Here is a 26,682-nt window from a genome sequence, read left to right as displayed (position 1 = left end):
ATTATACCAAACACGTAAGGAAGAGTTAACACCTATTCTCTTGAAGCTGTATCAAAAAAGAGAAATGGAAGGAAAACTTCCAAACTCATTCTATGAAGCCAGCATTACCTTGAGTCCAAATCCAGACAAAGACTCCATGAAAAAGGAGAACTACAGACCAATTTCCGTGATGAACATGGATGCAAAAATCCTCAACAAGATATTAGCCAACCGGATCCAACAATACATGAAAAAAATTATTCACCACAACAAAGTGGGATTTATACCTGGGATGCAGGGCTGGTTTAATATCCACAAAACAATCAATGTGATTTATCACATCAATAAAAGAAAGGACAAGACCCACACGATCTTCTCAATAGATGGAGAGAAAGCATTCGACAAAATACAGCAAGCATCCTTTCTTGATAAAAACTCTTAAGAAAGTAGGTATAGAAGGATTATACTTCGAGATCATAAAAGCCATATACAAAAGACCCAAAGCTAATATCATCCTCAATGAGAGCTTTCCCCCTAAGGTCAGGAACAACACAGCGATGTCCACTCTCACCACTGTTATTCAACATAGTATTGGAAGTTTTAGCCTCAGCAATCAGACAACACAAAGAAATAAAAGGCATCCAAATCGTCCAGGAGGAGGTCATACTTTCACTCCTCACAGATGACATGCTACTCTCTATGGAAAACCTAAAAGATTCCACCAAAAAACTGCTAGAACGGATGCATGAATTCAGCAAAGTGGAAGGATATAAAATCAATGCACAGAAATCGGTTGCATTCCTACACACCAAGAATGAAGCAACAGAAAGAGAAATCAAGGAATCGATCCCATTTACAATTGCACCAAAACCCATAAAATACCTAGGAATAAATCTATCCAAAGAGGTGAAAAATTTATACACTGAGAACTATAGAATGCTTATGAAAGAAATTGAAGACACAAAAAAATGGAAAAAGATTCCATGCTCCTGGATAGGAAGAACAAATATTGTTAAAATGTCAATACTACCCAAAGCAATGTACATATTCAATGCAATCCCTATCAAAATAACACCAGCATTCTTCACAGAGCTAGAACAAACAATCCTAAAATTTTATGGAATCAGGAAAGACCCCCGAATAGCCAAAGCAATCTTGAAAAAGAAAAACAAAGCAGGAGGCATCACAATGCCAGACTTCAAGCTGTATTACAAAGCTGTCTTCATCAAGACAGAATGGTACTGGCACAAGAACAGACACTCAGATCAAAGGAACAGAATAGAAAACCCAGAAATGTACCCACAAACGTATGGCCGACTCTTCTTTGACAAAAGAAGAAAGAATATTCAATGGAATAAAGACAGTCTCTTCAGCAAATGGAGCTGGTAAAACTGGACAGTGACATGCATATAAATGAACCTGGACCACTTTCTTACACCATACACAAAAATAAACTCAAAATGGAGGAAAGACCTCAATGTAAGACAGGAAGCCATCAAAATTCTCGAGGAGAAAGCAGGCAAAAACCTCTTTGATCTTGGCCACAGCAACTCCTTACTCAACACGTCTCCCGAGGCAAGGGAAACAAAAGCAGAAATGAACTACTGGGACCTCATCAAAATCAAAACCTTCTGCACAGCAAAGGAAACAATCAGCAAAACTAAAAGGCAACTGATGGAATGGGAGAAGATATTTGCAAACAACATATCAGTTAAAGGGTTAGTATCCAAAATCTATAAAGAAATTATCAAACTCAACACCCAAAAAACGAATAATCCAGTGAAGAAATGGGCAAAAGACTTGAATAAACACTTCTCCAAGGAAGACATCCAGATGGCCAATCGACACATGAAAAAATGCTCCACATCACTCATCATCCGGGAAGTACAAATCAAAACCACAATGAGATACCACCTCACACCTGTCAGAATGGCTAACATTAACAACTCAGGCAACAACAGATCTTGGTGAGGATGCGGAGAAAGACGATCTCTTTGGCACTGCTGGTGGGAATGCAAACTGGTGCTGCCACTCTGGAAAACAGTGTGGAGGTTTGTCAAAAAATTAAAAATAAAACTACCCTACGACCCAGCAGTTGCACTACTAGGTATTTATCCAAAGGATACAGGCATGCTGTTTCCAAGGGGCACATGCACCCCAATGTTTACAGCAGCACTATCAACAATAGCCAAAGTATGAAAAGAGCCCAAATGTCCACCGATGGATGAATGGATAAAGAAGATGTGGTATCTATATACAATGGACTATTACTCGGCAATCAAAAAGAATGACACTTTGCCATTTGCAACTATGCGGATTGAACTAGAGGGTATTATGCTAAGAGAAATTAGTCAGTCAGAGAAAGACCAATGTCATATGACTTCACTAATATGAGGACTTTAAGATACAAAACAGTTGAACATAAGGGAAGGGAAGCAAAAATAATATAAAAACAGGGAGGGGGACAAAAACGTAAAAGACTCTTAAATATGGAGAACAAACAGAGGGTTACTGGAGGGGTTGTGGGAGGGGGGATGGGCTAAATGGATAAGGGGCACTAAGGAATCTACTCCTGAAATCTCATTGCACTAAATGCTAACTAACTTGGATGTAAATTAAAAAAATAAAAAATAAAAATAATTTCAACCTTAAAAAAAGAAAAGATTTTCCCCAACTCTCAACTCTTAGAAATAACCACTATTATTGTGGTTGTAATACACAATATTAGTATATTAATATATAAAGTATATAAAATGTTTAAAAATATACTTGTGTATTTACTCCTAATATTTTTTATTTTTTTAGCATTAAAAACATTATTGGTCTTTTCCTGATTATAAAAGTAACACATATACCTTGTAGGAATACTGGAGAATTCAAACAAAACTTTATTTATTATTTTGACCATCAAAGGTAGTCACTCTCAATACTTTGGTATGTGTCATTTTAATGTTATCTTTTATTCTATATGTGTACATATGTGTGTATAGATGTGAACAGATGACAAAATTGGGATCAGATTATTTTTCACTTAATTTCTACTATTATCATTCTATAAAATACTTTATATGATTGAGATCACAGGGTACACCTGACCTTAACCAAAAGATAGAGAACAGCAGCCCATACCGTTCATTACAATGTGCATCCCACTCTTCCTCGAACGTTTTAATTATCATTGTGTTATGACATTTCCCCATGACAGTTCGAATTCTTTTGTAATTTTAAATAAGAATTGATGTAGTCGTTTTCCTTTTGTAGGATATTAGCCTTTCCCCACAGTTTACAAAAACTGTAAGAAATACCTTGTGTGTAAGTATTTTTTTAGTATATCAAATATTTCTCAGGGTAGATTCTTAGGAGTTGAATTATTGGATCCAAGATGTCTGGCTGTTTTTTCTTTTCTCCTTCCTCCTCCTCCTCCTCCTCCTCCTCCTCCTCCTCCTCCTCCTTTTAAATTATGACATTCAATTTTAATTTGGTTTAACACAGAAACATAAAGAGAATAACATGACAAAGATCCCTGAACCGTTTGACTATCTTTTATTTAACAGTTATACACACTTTTATTTACTTGGTTTTTAATACTGAGATATAATTCCTGTATAGTAAAGTAAATATATCTTAAGCGGCTTTCTCAATGATTATCTATATCTCTACACATATATATGTATATCCATCCATCCACACACACACACACAAACACAAACACACAAACACACACATCCCAGTAGGTCATTAATCATTTCAATACATTTCTAGCATTCCAACAAGTTCCCCTTCCTAAAAGTAACCACTATTCTAACACTTATCACTATAGATAAGTTTTATCTGTTTTTGAACTTCATATGAATGGAATCAGTCAGCATGTACTATTCTGTATCTGGTTTCTTTTGTTTAATCTCATGTCTCTAAAAGTCATTACTTTTTTTTTTTCGGTAGTAGTTGTTCTTTTCCATTGCTGTGGCTATAATCACACACAGTATATATGTATACATACATATATTGTATACAATATATACATATTATATATAAATGTATATATATAGATATAATAAGTGTTAGTGAGGATGTGGTGAAATTAGATCCCTCGTACACTGCTGGAGGGAATGTAAAATGGTTTAGCCACTGTGGGAAACAGTTGAACTATTTCTTGAAAAGCTGGACGTAGATTGAGCACGATTCCCATATAACCCAGCAATTCCACTCTTCAGCACTTAAAATAGGTACTTGAATAGATATTTGCACGCAAATGTTCATAGCAGCACCATTCACCATAGCCAAAAGGTGGAAACAACCCATATGTCCATTAACGTATAAACAAAATGTGGGGCATTTGTACAATGGAAGACTACTCGGCCATTAAAAGGAGTGAATTACTGATACATGCTACATGGATGCATCTTGAAAACAGCATGCTAAGCGAAAGAAGATGGACACAGAAAGTCAGAGCATACGATTCCGTTCATACGAAATGTCCCGAACAGGTAAATTCACAGAGAAAGAAAGGATTGGTGATTGCCAGGAACTGGAGGGAAGGGAAATATGGGATAACTACTTAATGCGCACGGGGGTCTCCTTAAAAGGTAATGAAATGTCTGGGAACTAGATAGAGGGGGTGATGGTACAACCCTGTGAAAGGACAATACTACTGAGTTATTCACTTTAAAATGGTTAACTTCAGCTTACGTGAATTTCACCTCAATAAAAAAAAAATTAATAGAGTCAAACTTAATAGTTTTCTTGAAGGTTTGTGTTTCCGGGTTTTAATGAATATATCTTTCCACTGCAAGGGAATAAAGACATTCTTCTATATGACTTTTTTGCTTTTTCTCATTCAGGTGTTTAATTGACCTGGAGTTTGTGTGTATATATGATAGAAAGTACAAGGGCGACATTTTTATTTTAGTTTTCCATTATCTCACTACCACTTAGGAAATGGCCTATCCTTTCTATACTGATTCGGAATACCTCCTCTGTCATAAGACCAGCTTTCCAAACACATGTGGGTCTATTTGGGGGCTCTCGATTTTCGGTATATGCTAGCTATGTTCTTCCTGCCTGTTCATTTTCCTCACCATTGTCTTGCCTATTCCTAGCGCTTAGATTTATTTTATTTTATTATTGTTATTTTTTTATTTAAGAAAGAGAGAGTGCACATGAATGGGGGAGGGACAGAGGAGGAAGCTTAGCATGGAGCCTGATGTGGGGCTCAATCACACAACCCTGGGATCATGACCCAAGCCAAGATCAAGAGTTGAATGTTCTCTGACTAAGCCACACAGGCTCCCCATTGCCCTTGGTTCTTCCATGTAATTTTAGGGTCAGCTTGCCAAGTTGATTTTAAAGTCCTACTCCCTTCTGAGATTTCAAATACAATTGCAACTGAAGAGAATTGCCATCTTCATGAGACTGATTCTTTTGTACCCTTGAACATCACATATCTATCTCTTCACTTTTTTTCTGGTGCTGAATAATGCAACATAAACTTAATTCATTCATTAATTGTCCCAGTTGACACAAAATAATAGTTTTCTCCTTAAAGGTTTGTGGGGTTTTTTTTGGTATTATGTTATATCTTTAACTTTGATTAATAGTGTTCAGAAATATTACTCTTTATGTATGTTTATCTTGTTTCCAAAAACTTGGTCTTATTAATTTAATTTTATTTTTTTTTTAATTTTTTTTAACGTTTATTTATTTTTGAGACAGAGAGAGACAGAGCATGAACAGGGGAGGGGCAGAGAGAGAGGGAGACACAGAATCTGAAACAGGCTCCAGGCTCTGAGCTGTCAGCACAGAGCCTGACGCGGGGCTCGAACTCACGGACCGTGAGATCGTGACCTGAGCCGAAGTCGGACGCTTAACCGACTGAGCCACCCAGGCGCCCCAGGTCTTATTAATTTTAATAGCTTATATGTAGACCTGTTTGCATTTTTAGAGAGGCAATTATAATATCTGAAGAAGAATACTTCAGGTCAGAAGTTCCTGACCTTAATGATCAGACACAGAGGTTCAACAGTAAGTGTGATGTTTGCTGTTGGCTTTTGATACTTACTCTCTAGAAGGTTAAGGAAATGATCTTCTATTCTTAATTGTAAGGGGAAAAAAAGATAGATATGATTACTAATTTTTCAAATGCTTTTTCTGTATCCATTAAGGTAATCAGTTTTTTCTTTTAATCTGTTAATATGGTATATTATATCAATATATTTTCTGATATTGGGTCATTACTACATCTTGGGAATGTTCATGATGTATTTTGATATTTAGAGGTTTTGTACTTGGGTTTATAGGTGAGCTCACTCTAGAATTCTTTAAAAAAATTTTTTAAGGGGCGCCTGGGTGGCGCAGTCGGTTAAGCGTCCGACTTCAGCCAGGTCACGATCTCGCGGTCCGTGAGTTCGAGCCCCGCGTCAGGCTCTGGGCTGATGGCTCGGAGCCTGGAGCCTGTTTCCGATTCTGTGTCTCCCTCTCTCTCTGCCCCTCCCCCGTTCATGCTCTGTCTCTCTCTGTCCCAAAAATAAAATAAAAAAAAACGTTGAAAAAAAAAAATTAAAAAAAAAAAATTTTAACATTTATTTATTTTTGAGAGAGAGACAGAGACAGAGACAGAGTGTGAGTGGGGGCGGGGCAGAGAGAGAGAGAGACACAGAATCTGAAGCAGGCTCCAGGCCTTGAGCTGTCAGCACTGAGCCCGATATGGAGCTCAAACCTATGGACTGTGAGATCATGACCCAAGGCAAAGTCAGACGTCTAACCGACTGAGCCACCCAGGCACCCCTAGAATTCTTTTACTGTGCCATTTTAATCTAGTTTTGATATCAAGGTCATATATTGTCCTCATTAAATGAGCTCTGAAACAATTTTTATGAAATAAGGACTATCTGTTATTTTATTTAAGTTCACCTACAGAACTGTTTGGGCCCGATGCCTTTTTGGGACTGAGGAGAAAAATAAATTTTTTTTATTAAGAATTCAGTTTTTCTAATGACTATTAACTCGTTTTTTATTTCTTAAATACATTTTAGTAGTTTGCTACTTAAAGTTATCTATTTTTGGGCGCCTGGGTGGCTCAGTCAGTTAAGTGTCGGACTTCAGCTCAGGTCACGATCTCGTGGTTTGTGAGTTCGAGCCCCGCGTCGGGCTCTGTGCTGACAGCTCAGAGCCTGGAGCCTGCTTCGGATTCTGTGTCTCACTCTCCCTCTGTCCCTCCCCTGCTCACACTCTGTCTCTCTCTGTCTCTCAATAATAAATAAACGTTAAAAAATTAAAAAAAAAAAAAGGAAAGTTATCTATTTCAACCAGTTTAAAAAAACCTTCCTGTATTTGTATTATGTGTCCTTTTTCATTCCTAATGTTACTCATGGGTGCCTATTCTGGTGAGTCTTGAGAGGTTTGACTTCTTTATCAGTATTCCATTCCCCTCCCCCAACCCGAGGAATTAGTTTTGGTTTTGCAGATCTTCCCTATTGCTTCTTGGTTTTCTGTTTCTTTAATTTGTGCTATTATGATTATTATTTTCTTTTTTCTTCTTCACAGGTTTTACCTGTTCTTTTTTATTAAAGTCTTTTCAGTTAACACTTAATCCGCTTTTTAAAAACCATTTTACCATTTTTTTTTTTTTTTTTTATTTTTGGGACAGAGAGAGACAGAGCATGAACAGGGGAGGGGCAGAGAGAGAGGGAGACACAGAATCGGAAACAGGCTCCAGGCTCCGAGCCATCAGCCCAGAGCCTGACGCGGGGCTCGAACTCACGGACCGCGAGATCGTGACCTGGCTGAAGTCGGACGCTTAACCGACTGCGCCACCCAGGCGCCCCCATTTTACCATTTTTAAGTGTGTAAGTCAGTGGTATTAAATTCATCAAGTTTTGGGGCGCCTGGGTGGCTCAGTCGGTTAAGCGTCCGACTTCGGTTCAGGTCATGATCTCACAGTTCGTGGGTTCGAGCCCCGCGCCAGGCTCTGTGCTGACAGCTCAGAGCCTGGAGCCTGCTTCACATTCTGTATCTCCCTCTCTCTCTGCCCCTTCCCTGCTCATGCTGTGTCTCTCTGTCTCAAAAATAAATAAACATTAAAAACATTTAAAAAAATAAATAAATTCATCAAGTTTTTGTGCAGCCATCACCACCCTCCATCCCTAAAATTCTTTTCATCTTATAAAACTGCAAATCTATGCCCATTAAACAATAAATCTCTATTGTTTCCTCCCCAGCCACCATTCTACTTTCTTTCCTCTATGATAGTTGACCGCTGTAAATATGCCATGTGAGTGGAATCACACAGTACCTGTCTTTTTGTGACTGGCTTACTTCCCTTAGCATAATGTCCTCAAGGTTCATCCTTCCTTTTTTAAGGGCTGGATAGTATTCCACCGTATGCATAGGCCATGTTTTGTTTATCCATTCATCCTAACCCACTTAATTTAATTTTATTTTTTTAAGTTTATTTATTTAGAGAGAGGGAGAGAGAGCAAGCAGGGGAGGGGCAGAGAGAGAGGGAGAGAGAAAATCCCAAGCAGGCTCCTTGCTGTCAGCACAGAGCCCAACGTGGGGCTCGAACTCAAGAACTGTGAGATCATGACCTGAGCTGAAACCAAGAGTTAGACACTAACCAACTGAACCACCCAAGGCACCCCTAACCCACTTACTTTTAGTCTTACATCTTTTAATGCATGTATTTAGGGCTATACATTACTTCTATCAAAACTTACAAGTTTTGATATGTGGTACTCTCATGGTTGTTCAGCTCTAAATATTTTATGATTCTCATTGTTATTTCCGTTTTCTCTCATGGGCTATTTAGAAGTTCGTTATTGATAGTAACTTTTTAAGGACACTTACTACAGGTGGCCAAATAATTTTCTTAAACATCTGGGTCATTCTACACTTCCACAAACCATGGGGATACCAAAAGTTGCCCCATATGACATCTTAAAAGCAACACCAAACAACAAATACCTTATATCCTATAGCGCCTTTTCCAACTCCTACCATACAAAAAAAAAAAAAACAAAAACAAAACAAAAAAAAAAAACACACACACACACAAAAACACACACAAAAAAACCCATATTAATCTAAGGAGCCAGTATAATAAAGAAACTGAGTCTGGATTCAATTGCTGACCAGGCTACTTGGTAAGTGTGGGACTTGGGGCAAATAATCTTTTTGCATCTCAGTTTCATCCTCTGTACAACAAGGCCAACAAAATAGCATCTTTTTCACACAGTTGTTAGGAAGTGTTTACCACCTAGCCATCGTTCAATAACTGTTATTAATTTTTATCAATCTAGCTGGTCATTTTACTTTGTACTTTTAATACTGCCATGCTTTGTTAGTAAGATACCCACCCCGCCCCCCGAGTTTCTGGAAAGTAAAGACCCCTGTTCCAAACAGCTTTGTTATAACTGTGTCCAAAATACGTTCGTGCCTCTCTCAAGTTCATGCAAACACATACCGTGTCCACACAGGCACCCTCATAACAAGACTGTTCCATTTCATATTCAAGTTATCCACGCAGAAGCGAATCACAAGAGATTCTCACAAAAATGCGCTCAGGTCCACGCTCAGGATTCTGCACACTCCCCACAAAGATGGATCCATCGCCCACAGCTAGAGACGCGCTCACAAATCCCACTCAAAATCCAGCAGCCCGACGACAGATCACAAGCTGCGCACGGTGCCCAGGCCAGGCGTCACCACCGGCTCCAGCTGGGGCAGCGGCCTTGTTTTTACTTCCTTTGAGTTGGTTCTATTTTAGTTGTTGTTTTTGTTGTTCTTCTTAGAGTTATCATCTGCCCCCTTTTCTCCCTACCCAGCCCCCAAGCCCCCCCCCCCCACCCCCATTGCGCATGCGTCCTGCATCCCTCCGCCTTCTGGGTACCAGTCCGCGCTCCCCGGCCCTGGCGGCGGAAGAGATGGAGCAGCGTCACGAGCGCCCGGCCCCTTAAAACGCTGCTGGCTGGAGCCGCCTCCCTCCCTGCAGCCCGCGGCGGGGATGGAGTAAAGGGGGACCCGTCGACCTGCCCGCGGGGATCAGCGATGGAGTTAAAGCAATCTTTGTCCACCCATCTGGAAACCGAGAAGCCTCTGAGGCGCTATGGGGCGGTGGAGCAGACGGCGTGGACCGCGGAGGGACTGGGGAGAAGTGAGTACTCGGCTGGAAGGGGGGCACAGTTGGGGAGCCGTGCGCCGGCGCTGGGGGTCGCGGGAGCGCGGGGAGGGCAGGGAGCGGACCAAGGGGAGCGCCCCCGCAGCGGGGCTTTCGGCGCGGGGGGCGGGGGGCGGTGGGATGCGCAGCGCGGCGCAGCGACGCGCTCTCCCGCGAACAAAAGGGGGACCCTCCGGCTGGGGCTTCGCCGGGAGGCTCGGGAAATCGCGAGGCAGCAAGCCGGGAGCCTGGGGTGGACTCGGTAGTCCCGGATCCGTTAGCTCGCAGCTGGTCTTGGAAAGTAGGGTCTTATCCGCAGCCGAGAGAGGAGAGTCGGTTCCCCGCCCAGGATGCGCCAGGACGCTGGTAGCCGTTGGACCAACCTGGAAAGCGCCCACGTCCCTGGAGAGGGGGGAGTGTCCGCTGGGTTTCTGCCGTGTTTCTCCCCCCCGGCGCGAGGTTCAGGGCACAGCTGAAATTCCCAGCGTTTATTCCCCCGCCTTGTCCTGGGTCGCGGGTGGGAGGGAAAGGGTTAGGAGAAGGTTAACCCTGTGCACACCTTTCCCCTTTCCCCCTTGACTCATTCAGTCTTTGGTGTGGGTACAATCCTAGAAGGCGCTTCTGAAACGGGCCGATATTATTTGCTGAGTCTCCCCACGGTGTTTTGGTGTCAACAACGTCTACAAACAAGCGAAGGGTGTTTTGTTTTTAATTAATAGGACGCAGTGGTTGAAACTCGTGCGTTCAAAGTATACAGGCAGCCGCAAGGGCTCCAGGGTCACCAGCCCTCCCTGCAAACCCGGGGCTCTTCCCGGTGCCCCTGCCCTTGCTTTGCTTGCCCAGCATGGTGCCTCCTGCCGGGCAGGGAAGGGCTTCTCACCCTTCTCAAGGACCCTCAGCTTCCTGCTTTGGCTCTGGGTAACCATGCTCAGCTGTGTTGGACCAAAGTATTGTGAATGTGCTTTTTTTTTTTTTTTTTTTTTTTGACCGGGTAGAAGATCATGTGTGTGTGTGCATGCACGTGTGTGTGTGTGTGTGTGTGTGTGTGCCCTTTCACCATACCTGTCATTACAAATTCAGAAAATCTTCCTAGAATGGCTCAACTGTATTCTGGTTCTCAAGGGTTCAAGTTGAAATCACAGTCAAATGTCTTGCTGCACCTGGAACCCATAGTGTCCCAACCTCTTTCCTTTTCTTGCTCCTTTTAAAATCTGGGTCCTTCCTCCTGTTTCGGGCTTTGAAAACCCTTTGGCTTTGGTGCTTTGGCATGACACCAAGGCTGAGGGTCTCTGCTTCCCACAAGCTCAGGATAATTCCCACAATGGCTGCCTTTTATTGATAGACTGCCATGCAAGAACTTTAAAGGCACCATCTCATTCAATCCCCCAACATCCTCCTGAGGTGACTATTATAACTTCCCTTCCATAGATGGAAAAACTGGGGCTTGCGAGGTGCTGTGACATTTAGACTTCAGAGCCAGGATCTGAACCCAGCTTTGTTAGACCCCAGAGCCCCTTTCTGCTTTTCACATGAGGGTTTATTGCTTTCCCAGTTTCGGGAAGATTTCTACATCTGTTGAGAGAGTCCCAGAACATATACGGTGATTTTACGAATATGTGGCCACCCTGTTGGTCTCTGGAGCTCTCAGTGGCCTTGAAAGAATGCCGGGTCCTTGCAGAGTAGAAGCTGTATTCAAATAAGCCCTGTGTTTGAATGCTGGCTCTGCCCCTGCTTGGCTATGTGAGTTTAGGCAGCCTTACTAAGCCTTACTCTGCCTCTGTTCTCTGCAATGGAGATGATAATAATACCTACTTTATAGCTGAACTGTGAATACTCAAGAAGATGTATGTAGCGCTCAAGGTAAGTGCTCAATACATGTTGGTTGCTCCGATTATTTTATTACTGCATCTGTAGAAAGCTCCTGCTTTCATTCTTTGCAAGGAACTCCACACAGCAGCACTCTGAACTCAAACTGCCGCATCGGTCAGTTGCCTAATAATTCTCTTACAGCTCTTTATTTTCTCACTGTTTTACTGGGACAGTTTTCAAATGTACAGAAAAATTGCACTGAATCCCCAATTGATAGCATGTTAGCTCCTGAAATTTTTATCCTTCTGAATCTTAGGCTGCAAACTGTTAACAGCTGGGCAGAAAGGCTTTCTCATCTCCTGTGTTCCAAGCCATCAAAGACTCTGACTTTTGCTTCCTATTCACATACAAACCACAGTATCTCATCTCCTTTTCCCTGGATCCCCAAATCTGCTTCCTCCCGCCCTACCTATCCAAACTTGAAATCTTCTTAAGACACTGATCCAGGGTCCCCATTTTGATTCTTAAAGCTGGGATCGTTACCTTTAAAGAGTTTTGACCTCTGAACTCTTGTCTGTACCCTGGCCTTTTTTGATCCAAGTAGCTTTTTTTTTTTTTTTAACTCCCTCTCAACTTCCCTGGGATCTATGGATTCATAACTATAACATCTGCGACCTCCATTTATTTATTAATGAAGTGTGAAAATTAGTGCTATTGATTCTGTGGAATAAATATTGCCAAGCCAATGTAAGTTGTAATGCATGAAATGCTGGTGGGGAAACAAAGGCCCATTAAAAAGAAGCTAAGCTTGGGGCACTTGGGTGGTTCAGTCGGTTAAGCGTCCGACTCCCACTCAGGTCATGATTTTGCAGTTTGTGAGTTCGAATGCCACGCTGGGCTCTGTGCTGACAGCTCAGAGCCTGGAGCCTGCTTTGGATTCTATGTCTCCCTCTTTCTGTCTCAGCCCCTCCCCCGCTTGCACTCTGTCTCTCTCTCTCTCAAAAATAAATAAACACTAAAAAATAAAAAGGAGCTGAGCTTGGGGTGCCTGGCTGGCTCAGTTGGTAGAGCATGCGACTCTCCATCTTGGGGTTATGAGCTCAAGCCCTGCGTTGGAAAAAGGAAGAAAGGATTGCAGAACCTGTCATTTTCAGTGTAGGTGGTATTAACTGCTATCTTTAACTTGTTTAATAATGTTTATTTATTTATTTTGAGACACAGAGAGAGTACGAGCAGGGGAGGGGCAGAGAGAGGGAGAGAGAGAGTTCCAAGCAGGCTCCATGCTCAGCCCAGAGCCTGATGTGGGACTCAATCTCACAAACCAGGAGATCATGACCGGACCCGAAATCAAGAGTAGGAGGCTTAACCGACTGAGCTACCCAGGCACCCTATTTTAATTATTGTTTTTAGGTGGAAGATGTGTATAGTTTAGTAGCAAAGAATGAGAGTTTTGAAATCAGGTTAAATGGCTCCAAACCAGCTTAACACTTTGTTGCTTTGACACGCTGGGAAATTGTTGAACCTCTCTGTGTGTCAGTTACCTCATCTGTAAAATGGGGATATGTTGGTTCGAGATCTTGAGAGCTTCCCCGGGTGAAATTTGAAACTGGCCCCCCATATACGGAGAGACAAGAAAGGGACCGTTCTTGATGGGTAGGTGGCAGGTGTAATAAACAAGAAAATGTATAGGTGGCTGCGAGAGGAGTAGACCTCTGTACCTGCTTGCCAGAATATTAAAAGTTTTTATAGAGGCCAGAACAGGGTTCAGTCACGTATACTTCCAGATGGTCTCCGTAGCTGTGTCCTTGGAGTGGCTCCGGCTGGGGGAATACTTGTACATTTCAAGGACAAGCGAGGGGGGTGAGGAGTCTCCACTTGCTCCCGGGCGGGCTCTTGGGTCAAATGGCGGTCATGTCCTCTCCATAACCTCCCCCAACAGGATAATAATTATAATGACCACTTGGGGCTGTCAGGAGGATTAAACGAGATAGTGTATATAATGCATTTAGCACAGAGCCTGGCACCCTGTAAGCGCTCAGTCAGTGCTGAATGGTCGTCATAACAGCACATGAGCGGATGGCGCCCGATACCATTGGAGAAAATTATTCCAAGCTTACCAGTCAGTTCTTTCTTGGGTCCGTTGCTTTGTAAATTGCAGACAGTTGTGTATCTACCAGCTTCCTCCTCATGGGAATGCAGGAGGGAATGACTTTCGAACCCTCGAAAACCACCTGGCGTTTTTTCCTTCGAGAAGGATTCCAAGCAATTGCCCCTATCCACCTTAGACAGCATTTTTCCATTAGCAGTGAGGTATTGTTTTCTTTGTGTGTTTTTTTTTCTTTTTACTCAGTTGGAAAATGGATAGTGACATTTCATTGTGGTTAGATGTATAAAAATATTGCTTTCCACCAACTGTAATTAATTGAGGGAGACACAAAGACAAGGTGACTTTTGAAAAAGCATGGAGCTTTTTTAAAAAGCACAGTCGGCCGTGGTTGTAGCCATTTCTTGATAGATTTCAATGTACCGTAAAGGGTGATGGAGATTTTGGACAGGGGAAATGTGGGGTTGGAGGGGAGGGTGGCACAGGATGGGCGGAAATGCCCTGAGAGGTAACAGCATTGCCAGAAGCACAGAGGTAGAAATAAAACTGCTGAGGGTAGGGGATTGGAATAAAGTGGAAAACTCAATCACCAGAGGAGGTGACGATTGTTTAATAAAAGTCTTGCTAGTCTGGCTAGCAAGCAGATCGTTACACTGGCCAATGTCTCTGGTTTCATAAACAGTGTGGCGACTGAAATAATATGGATTGCCAGCAATCCACATAATCAATTTTTGGGAACGGTTTGTGTTCCTTTCATCTGTCTGATTAAATATGCTAATTTCATTATCTCCCATTTTATTTTGTTCTGGCGTTATTTCTAATTACAGAATAGTATGTGCACTTTATAAAAAATTCAAATTCATCTGAGATATAAAAGTGAAAAATGACTGTAATCTGCTCCCTACCCCCCCCCCCAACCATTTATTCATTCAATAAATAGGTATTGAGTGTTTTGTGAGTGCCAGGAGGTGTTCTAGGGGCTACGGATACAGCATCGAACAAGACAGACAAGGTTCCTGACCACAGGGAGCTTCTATTCAGGGAAGTGAAGGAGTCAGATAATACCTAGGCAAACAAATATTGTAGTTCAAATGGTAAGTGTCACGCAAATTAATAGGGGAGGGATTTTTCCATCTCATGGTCAGGAAATGCTTCTCTATGAAAGAGATATATTTGTAAATGTCATTGATCAAATGCAAAGGACCTTCCTACGTTAGAGGAAGACACAGACTAGAGGAAGAGACAGACGGCCAGGAAGGCTGGCACTCAGAGCGTCAGGGAAGAGAATGGAGATGGATCAGAGAGGAGCCACACTGGGTAGTTAGTGTCTTGTAGATTGTGGTTACAAAAAAAAAAAAAAAAAAGTACAGATTTTATTCCCATTGCAGGAGAACTGGGGCAGAGTGTTAAGCAGGAAGCTAACATGAGCTGGGTTTTGATTTTCGAAGGTCACATCAGCTCCTGGATGGAGAATAAGACGACAGGGGGCAGGTGAGGGGCGTCAATGCAATTGTCCTTTGCTGTAGTCCTGAGTCTTTCCTAATCAATCCCATGTATCAGCGGTAGGAATTTCCTTGAGTGTGAAAGGTATGACAAGGGGTAGGGGCAGCTTGGGATGTCTTCCGGGGGTCCACGCTGCTGGTTAAGGTTTAGGAGATGCGACAGTCTCTGGGATATGCTGGATGGGCAGCGGACTGTGTAACTTGCCGTGGGAACTATTGCCAGGAACGCGGGAGATTACGAACGTCCTAGTATCTAGTGTGTGCTTAGAACAAACCTAGTTATTTATGTTTCTTGTTTGTTCATACCATTGTTTCATTTTTGCATTTCCTTTTTTTTTTTTTTAATTTTTTTTTAACGTTTATTTCTTTTTGAGACAGAGAGAGACAGAGCATGAACGGGGGAGGGGCAGAGAGAGAGGGAGACACAGAATCGGAAGCAGGCTCCAGGCTCTGAGCCATCAGCCCAGAGCCCGACGTGGGGCTCGAACTCACAGACCGCGAGATCGTGACCTGAGCCGAAGTCGGACGCTCAACCGACTGAGCCACCCAGGCGCCCCTGCATTTCCTTCTTAGGTGTTAACTGAAGGAAAAACTATTTGTGCCTGTTCTTGGTCTGATTCGTTATTAAAGACTTATTAATAATAATAGTAGTTAATGAGTTCTAGCTGTCAACTTGGGCTTATTCAATTCTTGCAATAACTCAAGTCAGCCGGATTCTTTCTTTTTTTTTTTTTAATTTTTTTAAGTGTTTACTTATTTATTTATTTATTTTTAAAAATTTTTTTTTTAACGTTTTTTATTTTTTTATTTTTTTTTATTTTTGGGACAGAGAGAGACAGAGCATGAACAGGGGAGGGGCAGAGAGAGAGGGAGACACAGAATCGGAAACAGGCTCCAGGCTCCGAGCCATCAGCCCAGAGCCTGACGCGGGGCTCGAACTCACGGACCGCGAGATCGTGACCTGGCTGAAGTCGGCCGCTTAACCGACTGCGCCACCCAGGCGCCCCAAGTGTTTACTTATTTTTTACACACACACACACACACACACACACACACACACACACAGTGTGAGTGGGGGAGGGGCAGAGAGAGAGGGAGATACAATTCGAAGCAGGCTCTAGACTCCAAGCTGTCAGCACAGAGCCCAATGCAGGGCTCGAACCCACAAACTGTGAGATCATGACCTGAGCCGACGTCGGAGGCTTAACCCACTGAGCCATCCAGGCGCCCAGTCAGCTGGATTCTTATTCCCCTTTTACAGATGGGGACATCAAGGCTTCGGGAGTTAAGAAACTTGCCAAAGGTCACAAAGCTGGTACGTGGCTGGGCTGGAGCCTGATTCGAGCCCACCGTGACTGTAAATGGTCCTCGCCAGTGTCTGTTATCCCTAGCACGGTGTTAGATGCCCCCACCCTTAAGAAGCTTACAGATTTGGGGAGTGTGGAGACACAGATGTAAGGAACAGCATGATTTGTAATGCCAGTAAAACGAAACAAACGCTCCGAAGGGACAGCGGGGAAACAAGAGGAAGAAGAGGTCAGCTCTTCCTGGGGGACCCCAGAGCGACAGCAAGGGGTGCTAGCCCTGGGCCTGAAGGCTAAGCAGGGTTTCCGTTGGTGACAAGAGGAGAGAAGGGCATTTCAGGTGAGCTCCCGGCCCCAGACAGGGAGATGGAAATCCCAAGGGGCAGGGTCCATGCACTAGGGACCCTCCCTCCCCCCACCTTTTTCTTTCCCCTTGGCTCTTGCGTCCTAGGGTTCAGGGTCTGCCTGGTTCACTGATGTGAATCATCTGCTACCTGGATGAGCCTGCGGGTTAGAGACCAGCACAGGCAGAGGCTCTTTGGCCTAGCCACTCAGGTCAGCGCTCCCAAAGCCCCAGGGGTGCTGACCATGCGGTGCCTTCACTCCTGCACTGGTCACTTCCTCACAGGCTTGAGCCCCTACTGTGTGCTACCTTCAGGTACAGAGAGGACAAAGACCCAGACCCCACCCTTATTTTTTTTTATTTTTCTTAATTTACATCCAAATTAGTTGGCATATACAGATCCCACCCTTAAAGAGCTCTCTGGCTGCCTGTGTTCCGGGCCTCCCTCTGCTACTTCTTGCCTTGTGATCTTCGACACGTCGCCTACCTTCCCTAGACCTTAGTTTCCTCCTCTGACAAATGGGAGTGTACTTAATACTGCGCATCTGTACACTTTGAAATACGCTTTGAAATGGCTAAGATAGCATATTTTATATGTGTTTTGCCCCAATAAAAATTGTGTTCTTAAATTGGTTTTAAAAAGCAAAATTAAAAGAGGTATATTTAATATACAGGTATATTCATATAACAGCACAAAACATACACTAAGTTTAAGTGGTAGCACCGAGGGATGGTTCTGGGGTCTCAGAGTAAAAGTGGTTCTTTTTTTTTTCTTTTTATAAATTCAAAAAAAGTTTATTTATTTTTGAGAGAGAGAGCGGGGGAGGGGCAGAAAGAGAGGGAGACAGAGGATCCAAAATGGGCTCTGCATTGACAGCAGAGAGCCTGACGCGGGGCTCGAACCCACAAACCGTGAGATCACAACCTGAGCCGAAGTTGGACGCCCAACTGACTGAGCCACCCAGGCGCCCCAATAGTGGGTCTTGAAGTAGCCTGAAAAGATGAACAGTATCTCCTCATTGATTCAGAGGAACAGCATTCCAGGCAGAGGGAACAGCCCCTGTGAAGAGACACAGACATGAGACAGCATCTGTGACCTAGGAACTGTATTAGTAATGCTTGCTAGGGTCTGAACGCCTGAGGGAGACCAGAGCAGAGCAGGAAGTGAGTGCCCTCGGCAATCCAGGGATAAGTCCATAGAAGGCTCGATGTAGAAGGCTCAACTCCCCATTGAGACAAAACTTTCCCGCAGGGTCCAAATGGGGCGGCTAAGGACCAGACTCCTAGAATACGTTTGTATGAATGAATTAGAGTCAGACTTGCTAAAAATTATTTTTTAATTACAATGCCTCTATATACAGGGACCATTAAAGGAGAAAAGAAAGAATTTTTCTAAGGGAAGTAGAAGGGAATGATTGTAACAAATACCATGCCCTGGGCACTTCCCGTGTGCCGGCTGCATGAAACACCCCAGGATGTGAGGTACATGGAGATATTTTTGGCTTTTTACAGATGAGGAAACCGAGGCTCAGAGAGGTTAAGCGACTTGCCCAGTGTCACTCTGCTAATGGGTGTCAGAGCTGGAACTTGAACCCAAGCATGGTGACTCTGTCCTACTGCCTTCCTAGGATTGGTTGGGGCTGCCATTAATTCAGGCAGATAAGGTCCATTAGTGTTTCTAGTACGTCTTCATGTTTCTTAGTATTGATTCTGTTCTCCGGCTGATTAATTTCCTTTTCCATTACACACTTGTCCCTTGGACACTCGAGGACTACATCTCACTACTTCCCAGGGCATTCAGGGTGAAAGGGGAGCGAATGTGGTGACTACAGAATGCATTCCCGGAAATTCAGCAGGAAGAGTGTTTCTGTGGCGAGGAAGAAGTGTAGCTTTTCCCAGACAAAGGCCTCCTTTGGGTGATCCGGAAAAACCTGGACACTTTAGGGGCAGACTAGTGTGCTGTTTGGGAGTGGAGGCTTTGCCTCCATTTGAGTCCTGGGTTTAGGCCTCCTTAGCTGTGTGACCCTGGGCTGCTTACTTAACCTCTCTGAAGTTCAGTCTTGTCATCTATTTAATGGAGATCATAACAGGACCCGCCTCATAGGGTAATGGAGAAGATCCAAAGAGAAAATATGTGAAAGCCCTTGGCACAGAGCACACGGTAAATGGAGAGACGGTGTTGATAGAACAGGACATAAAGTGAGCCATGACTGGGTATATTTAGACAACCGGGGAGAAAGGGAAGCCACAGTGGGTGGACCAGCCTTGGAAAGGAATGGGGGCGACAAAGCGTGTGGCGGCTGCTGGAGGCATGCGTGACCTTGGCTGAGTCAGAGGAGTCATGAGGCGTGAGGTTGGTTGAGCAGGGTCACTAGACGTGGCCGGATGAAACATGACAGGTGTCTGAAGCAGGGCAAGGGATAGAGGTAAAGAAAGTAGCAGTTCAGGAAGACTTGTCTGGCAGTGGTTGTACCATGGCAGGGCAAGGACCGCGGGGGTAAGAAGACCAACCAGGAGGGTTCTGGAATCATCTGATCATGAGGTCACACGAGCTGGGATGTAAAGCAGTGGCAGTGGGTGTGGAGGAAGGGGCCAGGCAGATACCCTGAAGGGAGGAGACAGCAGCAGTTGATTACAGAGGGGGATGAGGAGGGGGGGGTCTTGTAAGGGCAGGCCATGTGACAAGCAGGGAACAGCAGTATGGTTAGCCTGGGGTCGTAGGAATTAAATATATTGTAATCAGTCCTGCCCATTCTCACTTGGAGTAGGGCTTCAAGAGGTCCGGGGATTGCGGGTATGGGGAGAATAGTGACCCCCGACGTGTGTACAGCACTTTCTAATCTATATTTTTCCTGGTTTTTTTCCATTTACTCTTTACAAGAAACAGCCAAGAGCTGGAACCGTCCTGCTCCTTTGGGTGTGGGTAAACAGGCGAAGGACTCACCCCAGGGAAGGGTACAGCCAGGAGGGACTGAACAAGGACCGAACAGTCCAGGCTGTCTGCACTAGAGCAGGGTTTCTAGGGGCATTTGTATTTGAATGACCAACGAATGACTGCATTACAAATGGTAAGAAGTAGGTCTAGATTCCATAACATCCAAACTGGAAAATGTGTGACGCTAATTATTCTGTTCATTTGAAATTCCCAAACAGGGAGATCTTTCATTCACCCATTTGTCCATCTATCCATTGATTCCCTCATCCATTCAGTACGTATTTACTTTTGGCCTCTTTATATGCCAACTATTGTGCTAAGCTCTTGAGAAAATGGTAGCGCTTTGAGTAAGATGTTTACGGTCCCTGCCTTTAAAAGGGATTTAAGGTCTACTAGCAAAAATGCAGCTACCATATGATCCAGCAACCCCACTTCTGGGTATAGACCCGAAGGGAATGAAGACAGGATGTTGAAGAGATCAGCCCCGCCATGTTCATTGCAGCATTATTCACAATAGCCAAGATATGGAGACAACCTACAGGTCCACCAATGGATGAATGGATAAAGAGTATATATATATGTATATATATGTATATATATGTATATATATGTATATATATGAGGTGATGGATGTGTTAATTACTAGGTAGTAGGAGTCCTTCCACAGGTATCCCTGTGACAAATCGTCACGATGTATACTTTAAAGATCTTACAGGGGCGCCTGGGTGGCTCAGTCTGTTGAGCATCCGACGTCAACTCAGGTCATGATCTCACAGCTTGTGGGTTCGAGCCCTATGTCGGGCTCTGCGCTGATAACTCAGTGTGGAGCCTGCTTCAGATTGTGTGTCTCTCTCTGCCCCTCCCCTGTTCGTGCTCTGTCTCTCTCAAAAATAAATAAGCCTAAAACAAAATTTAAAGGTCTTACAATGTTATCAGTCAATTATACCGCAACCAAGCTGAAAAAAGGGGGTCTACTGGGAGCAGTCCCTGTGTCCCATGATGCCAAACCAAAGGACCAAGAGATAATGTCCTTTAAGTTCTTCAGAAACAGGATTCAGCTCAATGTGCTGACCCAATGCCCTCTGAGCTCAATGTTGCCCAGAAATGAATTAAGTTGTTTTGCTATATGTGTATTTTTGAAAGCCCTTGAGAAGACGACTCCTAATAGGGTCAAACCACATTTTCTGGGCAAATCCGAGTGCAGTGCGATGATTCTGTCTCCGAGAACAACGACCACAGAAACCCTGGGTGTCATATTTGCTGCTCGGTGCTGAACACCTGGCATCTGCCAAACTGGCTAGCACCGAGAAGCCTCTCATTCAATCAATAGTTGCCGAACTACGTGGCTGTTAATCCACAAAGACCGAGGTGCAAATGATTTAATAACCTTCGAAATCGTCAGACTAAAGAATCAAGCGAGCTGGAGTCTTGGTCTGAATTGCCTGTCCGTCTCCCGCTTGAGACCATTTGTTCCAGATACTGCAGTTAGATTAGCCGTGCTTTCCCCTTTGAGGGAAAGAGGCAAGAATTTCGGATTGGATACAAAATAGCAGGAGTAGGTAAGGTTACTGGCGGACAAGGCCACGATGGGTGCAGGCTTGCTAGGTACTTTATACTTAAGCCGTATCTCCTTGACTGTTAGGATCCACAGAGGTGGGGGCACACTATTCATAGTCCCTCATGCCTTTCCGGAACAACAGAAACGTGGCCACATTAATTTTGTGCAGAGAACAGAGCCGTCTTAGACGCTGCTGGTAGAACTGTTGCGTGTTCCAGCCTTTCCGGATATTAAACTTTAAAATACTCCTATGCTTTGACCTAGCGGTCTAGTCCTAGACTCCTGGGACTCCATCCAACAGAAATAAAAACACCAGCATACAAAGACCTATGTGCAAAAAAAAATAAAAAAAATAAAAAATAAAAAAATGACACTGGACACAAAAACAAAGCCCATCACTAGAAGGGCAGTTGCATGAATTATTGTTCATCCAGTGTGAAATGTGCTGGAGCCTTTCAAAAAGACAAAACGTAGAGCAAGAATTGTTGTCTTCAGGGGTAGGTTGAGGGAGGAAAATGCGATCCAGGAAGATGTCTGTGAGCGGATCTAATTTTGGGAAAACAAAATTCTGTCTCCGTCTCTGTCTCTCTCTCTAGCACACAGAATACGTAGCATCCCCGTGTGCGTGCATGCGATCTTATTAGTAGGAGAACAACGTGGGAGGATGGAGAGTAAGTTGCTGCCATAGGCCACCTGGGCCAAGGGATTGGGGACAGGGCTGATGTGAGGGAAGGACGAGGAGGTGACAGTGGACAGCCGAGGAACAAGGAAAAAAGAATTCTTCACTCGAAAAAAGTCCTCCGATAATATTATCGTACTTAGATATTTGTGTTAAGGTATATATTTGTGGGATGGGGGAAGAGGCATGCTAACTTCAGGAACGTTAAAATGCTGGGGAGAGGGGTGTCTGGGTGTCTCAGTTGGTTGGGTGTCCGACTTGATTTCAGCTCAGGTCATGATCTCGCGGTTTGTGAGATGGAGCCCCGCATCAGGCTCCATGCTGGCCGTAAGGAGCCTGCTTGGGATTCTCTCTCGCCCTCTGCCCCTCCCCCATTTGTTGTCTCCCCCCTCCCCCCCCCCCCCGCCCCTGCCCAAGATAAATACACTTAAGAAAAAAAAGGTTGGGGAGAAATGTCCTCAGGATTGAGGAGATAGAGTTTTATCTGATTCAACCCTCACTACAACCCTGTAAGATGAAGCACTGTGTGTGTGTGTGTGTGTGTGTGTGTGTGTGTGTAGCAGAGGGATGGAAATCTTGCCCCATTAGTCCATAGAGAAGGGATTTGAATCTAGACTGGTTAAAAAGTTCATGCCTTTCCCTCTACAATTATTTGTAAATTTCCAAATATGTTAAATTCCATTGGCATTTCATATTTTTTTTAGAAAGGAAAGACATCTGCAATGGTTTGTGGAGCCTTATTTTAAGAATCTGGGTCATTGCAGTGTGGACCATGTTCCTTTAGATCTTCTCTCTTTGTGCTTCCCAGTTTCCCCTGGTGGTCTCCAGGGCTGAGAAGTGAAACCACTCACTCCCCATAATCCTGGTCTCAGAGAGAAATTTGGGAAAGACACAATAATCACCAGAGGAAGAGACATACCAGTATTTCCGTAACTCATGTTTTTCTTCCTGTGTTTAGTCTGCTCAGGTTGCTATAACAAAGACCATAAACTGGGCAGTTTTTTTTTTATTTTTTTTTAACGTTTATTTATTTTTGAGACAGAGAGAGACAGAGCATGAACAGGTGAGGAGCAGAGAGAGAGGGAGACACAGAATCTGAAACAGGCTCCAGGCTCTGAGCTGTCAGCACAGAGCCCGATGCGGGGCTCGAACTCACGGACCGTGAGATCATGACCTGAGCCGAAGTCGGACGCTAACCGACCAAGCCACCCAGCCTAAACTGGGCAGTTTTTATAACTCTTATTTTATTTTATTTTATTTTATTTTATTTTATTTTATTTTATTTTATTTTAGAGAGAGCACGTAGAGGGGGAGAGGAGAAGAGGAAGAGAGAGCGAGAGAGACAGAGACAGAGACAGAGACAGAGGCAGAGAAAGAAGCTTAAACGGGTTCCATGCTGAGCAATCCCACCACCCTGGGATCACGACCTGAGCCGAAATCAAGAGTCGGATGCTCAACCGACTGAACCACCCAGGCGCCCCTACCTGGGTGGCTTTTAAAATACAGAAACTTGGGACACCTGGGTGGCTGAGTTGGTTAAGGATCCAACTCTGAATTTCAGCTCAGGTCATGGTCTCACAGTTCATGAGTTCGAGCCCTGCACCAGGCTGCAAGCGCCCTGAGGGTTAGCTTTTTAATATTGGATTTGGGGGAGGGGGAACGTAAACATTCAATCTATAGCACCATCCTTAGCCCTGGAAGGAATGAAGACAGCTGAAAACTAGACATTTGTCCAGGCCCCACTCTGGGGGCGAAATGCTTTTAGCAGGTAGCTCTTAAAAGGTGGCCATCATTCTGACAAGGAACAAAAGTTATTCCTGCTTTGGTTCTATTTGGTTCTTCTGTGCCCAGCACAGCAGGTGAGACCATTTTGCCCCCTAGGTGTTTGCAGTGCTGTGTTAATGCTGGAGACCTGCCGCCCACCGCAGGATCCATCTGTCTTCATCCTGTTTAAATAGACATAGGCAAGGCGTCCCCGGAGCACATCCTGGTGGTTAAATCTGGTGCAAACGCCATCTGTAAAGAGCGGTTCAGCCCTGGGCCCAGGGCGGCCGGGCTGGGTTCCAAGAGCTAAGAGGTCTGCTTTCTTAGGGATCAGCTTTACCTTAGAGCAGGGTTTTATGATTTCCCAAATGCTTAGCCAGGACTAGGTTAGCTTTATGTGTCTTCCTTCTCTATTGAGATTTTTCTTTTCTTTTCTTTTTTCTTGTTTCTTGTTTCTTGTTTCTTTTCTCTTTTCTTTTCTTTTCTTTTTTCTTTTCTTTTTCTTTTCTTTTCTCTCTTCTCTTCTCTTCTTGTCTTTTCTTAACTGAGGTAGAACTCACATACCATAAAATTAACCCTTCACCATTTGGAATAGACAAGTCAGTGGCATTTAGTACATTCAGTCTTGGGCAAGCATCACCTCTATGCACTTGCAAGAAACCCAGTACCCATTCAACAGTCCCTTCCCACGCACCCCTTCCCCTAGTCCCTGGCAACTACTTTTTGTCTCTACAGATTTACCTATTCTGGGTGTTTTCTACTATATGGAACGTGGCTTCTTTCACTGAGCGTAGTGATTTTTTTTTAAATGTTTATTTATGTTTGAGAGAGAGCAAGTGGGGGAGGGGCAGAGAGGGGGGCATGGAGGATCCGAAGCAGGCTCTGCTCTGACAACAGAGAGCCCAGTGCGGGGCTCGAACTCTTGAACCTCAAGATCATGACCTGAGGCGAAGTCAGACGCTTAACCGACTGAGCCCGCAGGTGCCCTGAGTGTAGTGTTTAAAAAAAAATTTTTTTAAGGTTCATTTTCTTCTTGAGAGACAGAGAAGGAGTAGGGCAGGGTCAGAGAGAGGAGACACAGAATCCGAAGCAGACTCCAGGCTCTTAGCTGTCAGCACAGAGCCCGATGTGTGTCATGAACTGTGACATCATGACCTGAGCTGAAGTTGGACGCTTTTAAGCGAGTGAGCCACCTACACAAGTGGAGTGTTCTTTTTTTCAACGTTTTTATTTTTTTTATTTTTTTTTATTTTTGGGACAGAGAGAGACAGAGCATGAACAGGGGAGGGGCAGAGAGAGAGGGAGACAGAATCGGAAACAGGCTCCAGGCTCCGAGCCATCAGCCCAGAGCCTAACGCGGGGCTCGAACTCACAGACCGCGAGATCGTGACCTGGCTGAAGTCGGACGCTTAACCGACTGCGCCACCCAGGCGCCCCTCAAGTGGAGTGTTCTTAAGGCTCATCCACTTTGTAGCAGATGTCAATGCTTTATTCCTTTTCATGGCTAAATAATATTCCATTTATGAATATACCACATTTTGTTTATTCACTCATCACTTGATGGACAGTTGGGTTGTTTCCACCTTTTGGCTATTATGAATCACGCTGCTGTCAACATTTATGAGCAGTATTTGCTAGTTTGTCTTTGGGGTATGTACGTAGGAGTGATATTGTCAAACCAGGGGGTAATGCTGCATTTGGTTTTTTGAAGAAGGTACAGGGACTTGTGGCTTCCCCACTCTGTGGCAGTTTGTCTCTGTGCTGGCCCTTTTCTTCATCCTGCCTTCCCTTCAAGTTTATAATTTCAAGTGCGGAGAAGGAGCGTCTGGGAATGTGGTATCTTGTGGTCATGAAATGTAGGGATTCCTAACTAGGGGTTGGGCTTTTTGGGTTCAGAGCCCATCCCTCTCTCTTACCAACCGGTTGATCTTGGTCTAGTTGTGTGACCTCTCTGGGTCTTAACTGACTCTTCTGTAGGGAGAATAGTAATAATTGCCACCTCACGAGGGCGTGTCGAGGAGTAAGCGTGAGTAGGTGTGTCAAGGGCTTAGCACAGCGAGTAGCACAGAGTGGTTGCGTGAGGACAGGTTAGCGATGGGATTACTGTAAACAGCTGCCTTAGTCTGCTCAGGCAGTCATAACAAAATACCATAGCCAGGATGGCTTAAACAACATGCATTTATGTGTCGCAGCTCTGGAACCTGCAGAGTCCAAGATCAAGGTGCTGGTGAGGTAGGGTTCATTCCGAGGCTTCTTCTCTCGGCTTGCAGGAGGCCACCTTTTTTCTCTGTGCTCACGTGACCGCTTCTTTGTGCAAGTGCATAGGTAGAAAGCGGGGGGGGGGGGGGTGCTCTGATGTCTCTTCTAACAAGGACACTAATCCTCTCTGCTCAGGGCCCCATCCTTATGACCTCATCACACCTAACTGCCTCCTTATAGGCCCTACTTCCAAAGACAGTCACACCGAGGGTTAAGGCTTCCGCATTGGAATTTTGGGGGACAATTAAGTCCATAGCAATAGACTTCTTATTTGGGATTGAGCATGATGTTTT

The 26,682-nt window shown here is 44.1% G+C and overlaps 1 protein-coding gene across 1 annotated transcript in view; it reads left to right on the top strand.

Annotated features, from left to right (window-relative positions):
* The first annotated feature begins 9,926 nt into the window (after positions 1-9,926).
* BMERB1 (bMERB domain containing 1) overlaps positions 9,927-26,682 on the top strand; it is a 121,522-nt gene continuing 104,766 nt past the window's right edge. The window contains exon 1 of the mRNA XM_042972195.1: positions 9,927-10,129. Within this exon, the coding sequence (XP_042828129.1) occupies positions 10,024-10,129 (106 nt within the window). The 5' untranslated portion in view covers positions 9,927-10,023. The remainder of the gene's footprint in view (positions 10,130-26,682) is intronic.

The sequence above is a fragment of the Panthera tigris genome, chromosome E3 (genome assembly GCF_018350195.1).
Source record: "Panthera tigris isolate Pti1 chromosome E3, P.tigris_Pti1_mat1.1, whole genome shotgun sequence".
Taxonomy (NCBI): domain Eukaryota; kingdom Metazoa; phylum Chordata; class Mammalia; order Carnivora; family Felidae; genus Panthera; species Panthera tigris.
This window is presented reverse-complemented; position numbering and strand designations above follow the sequence as displayed.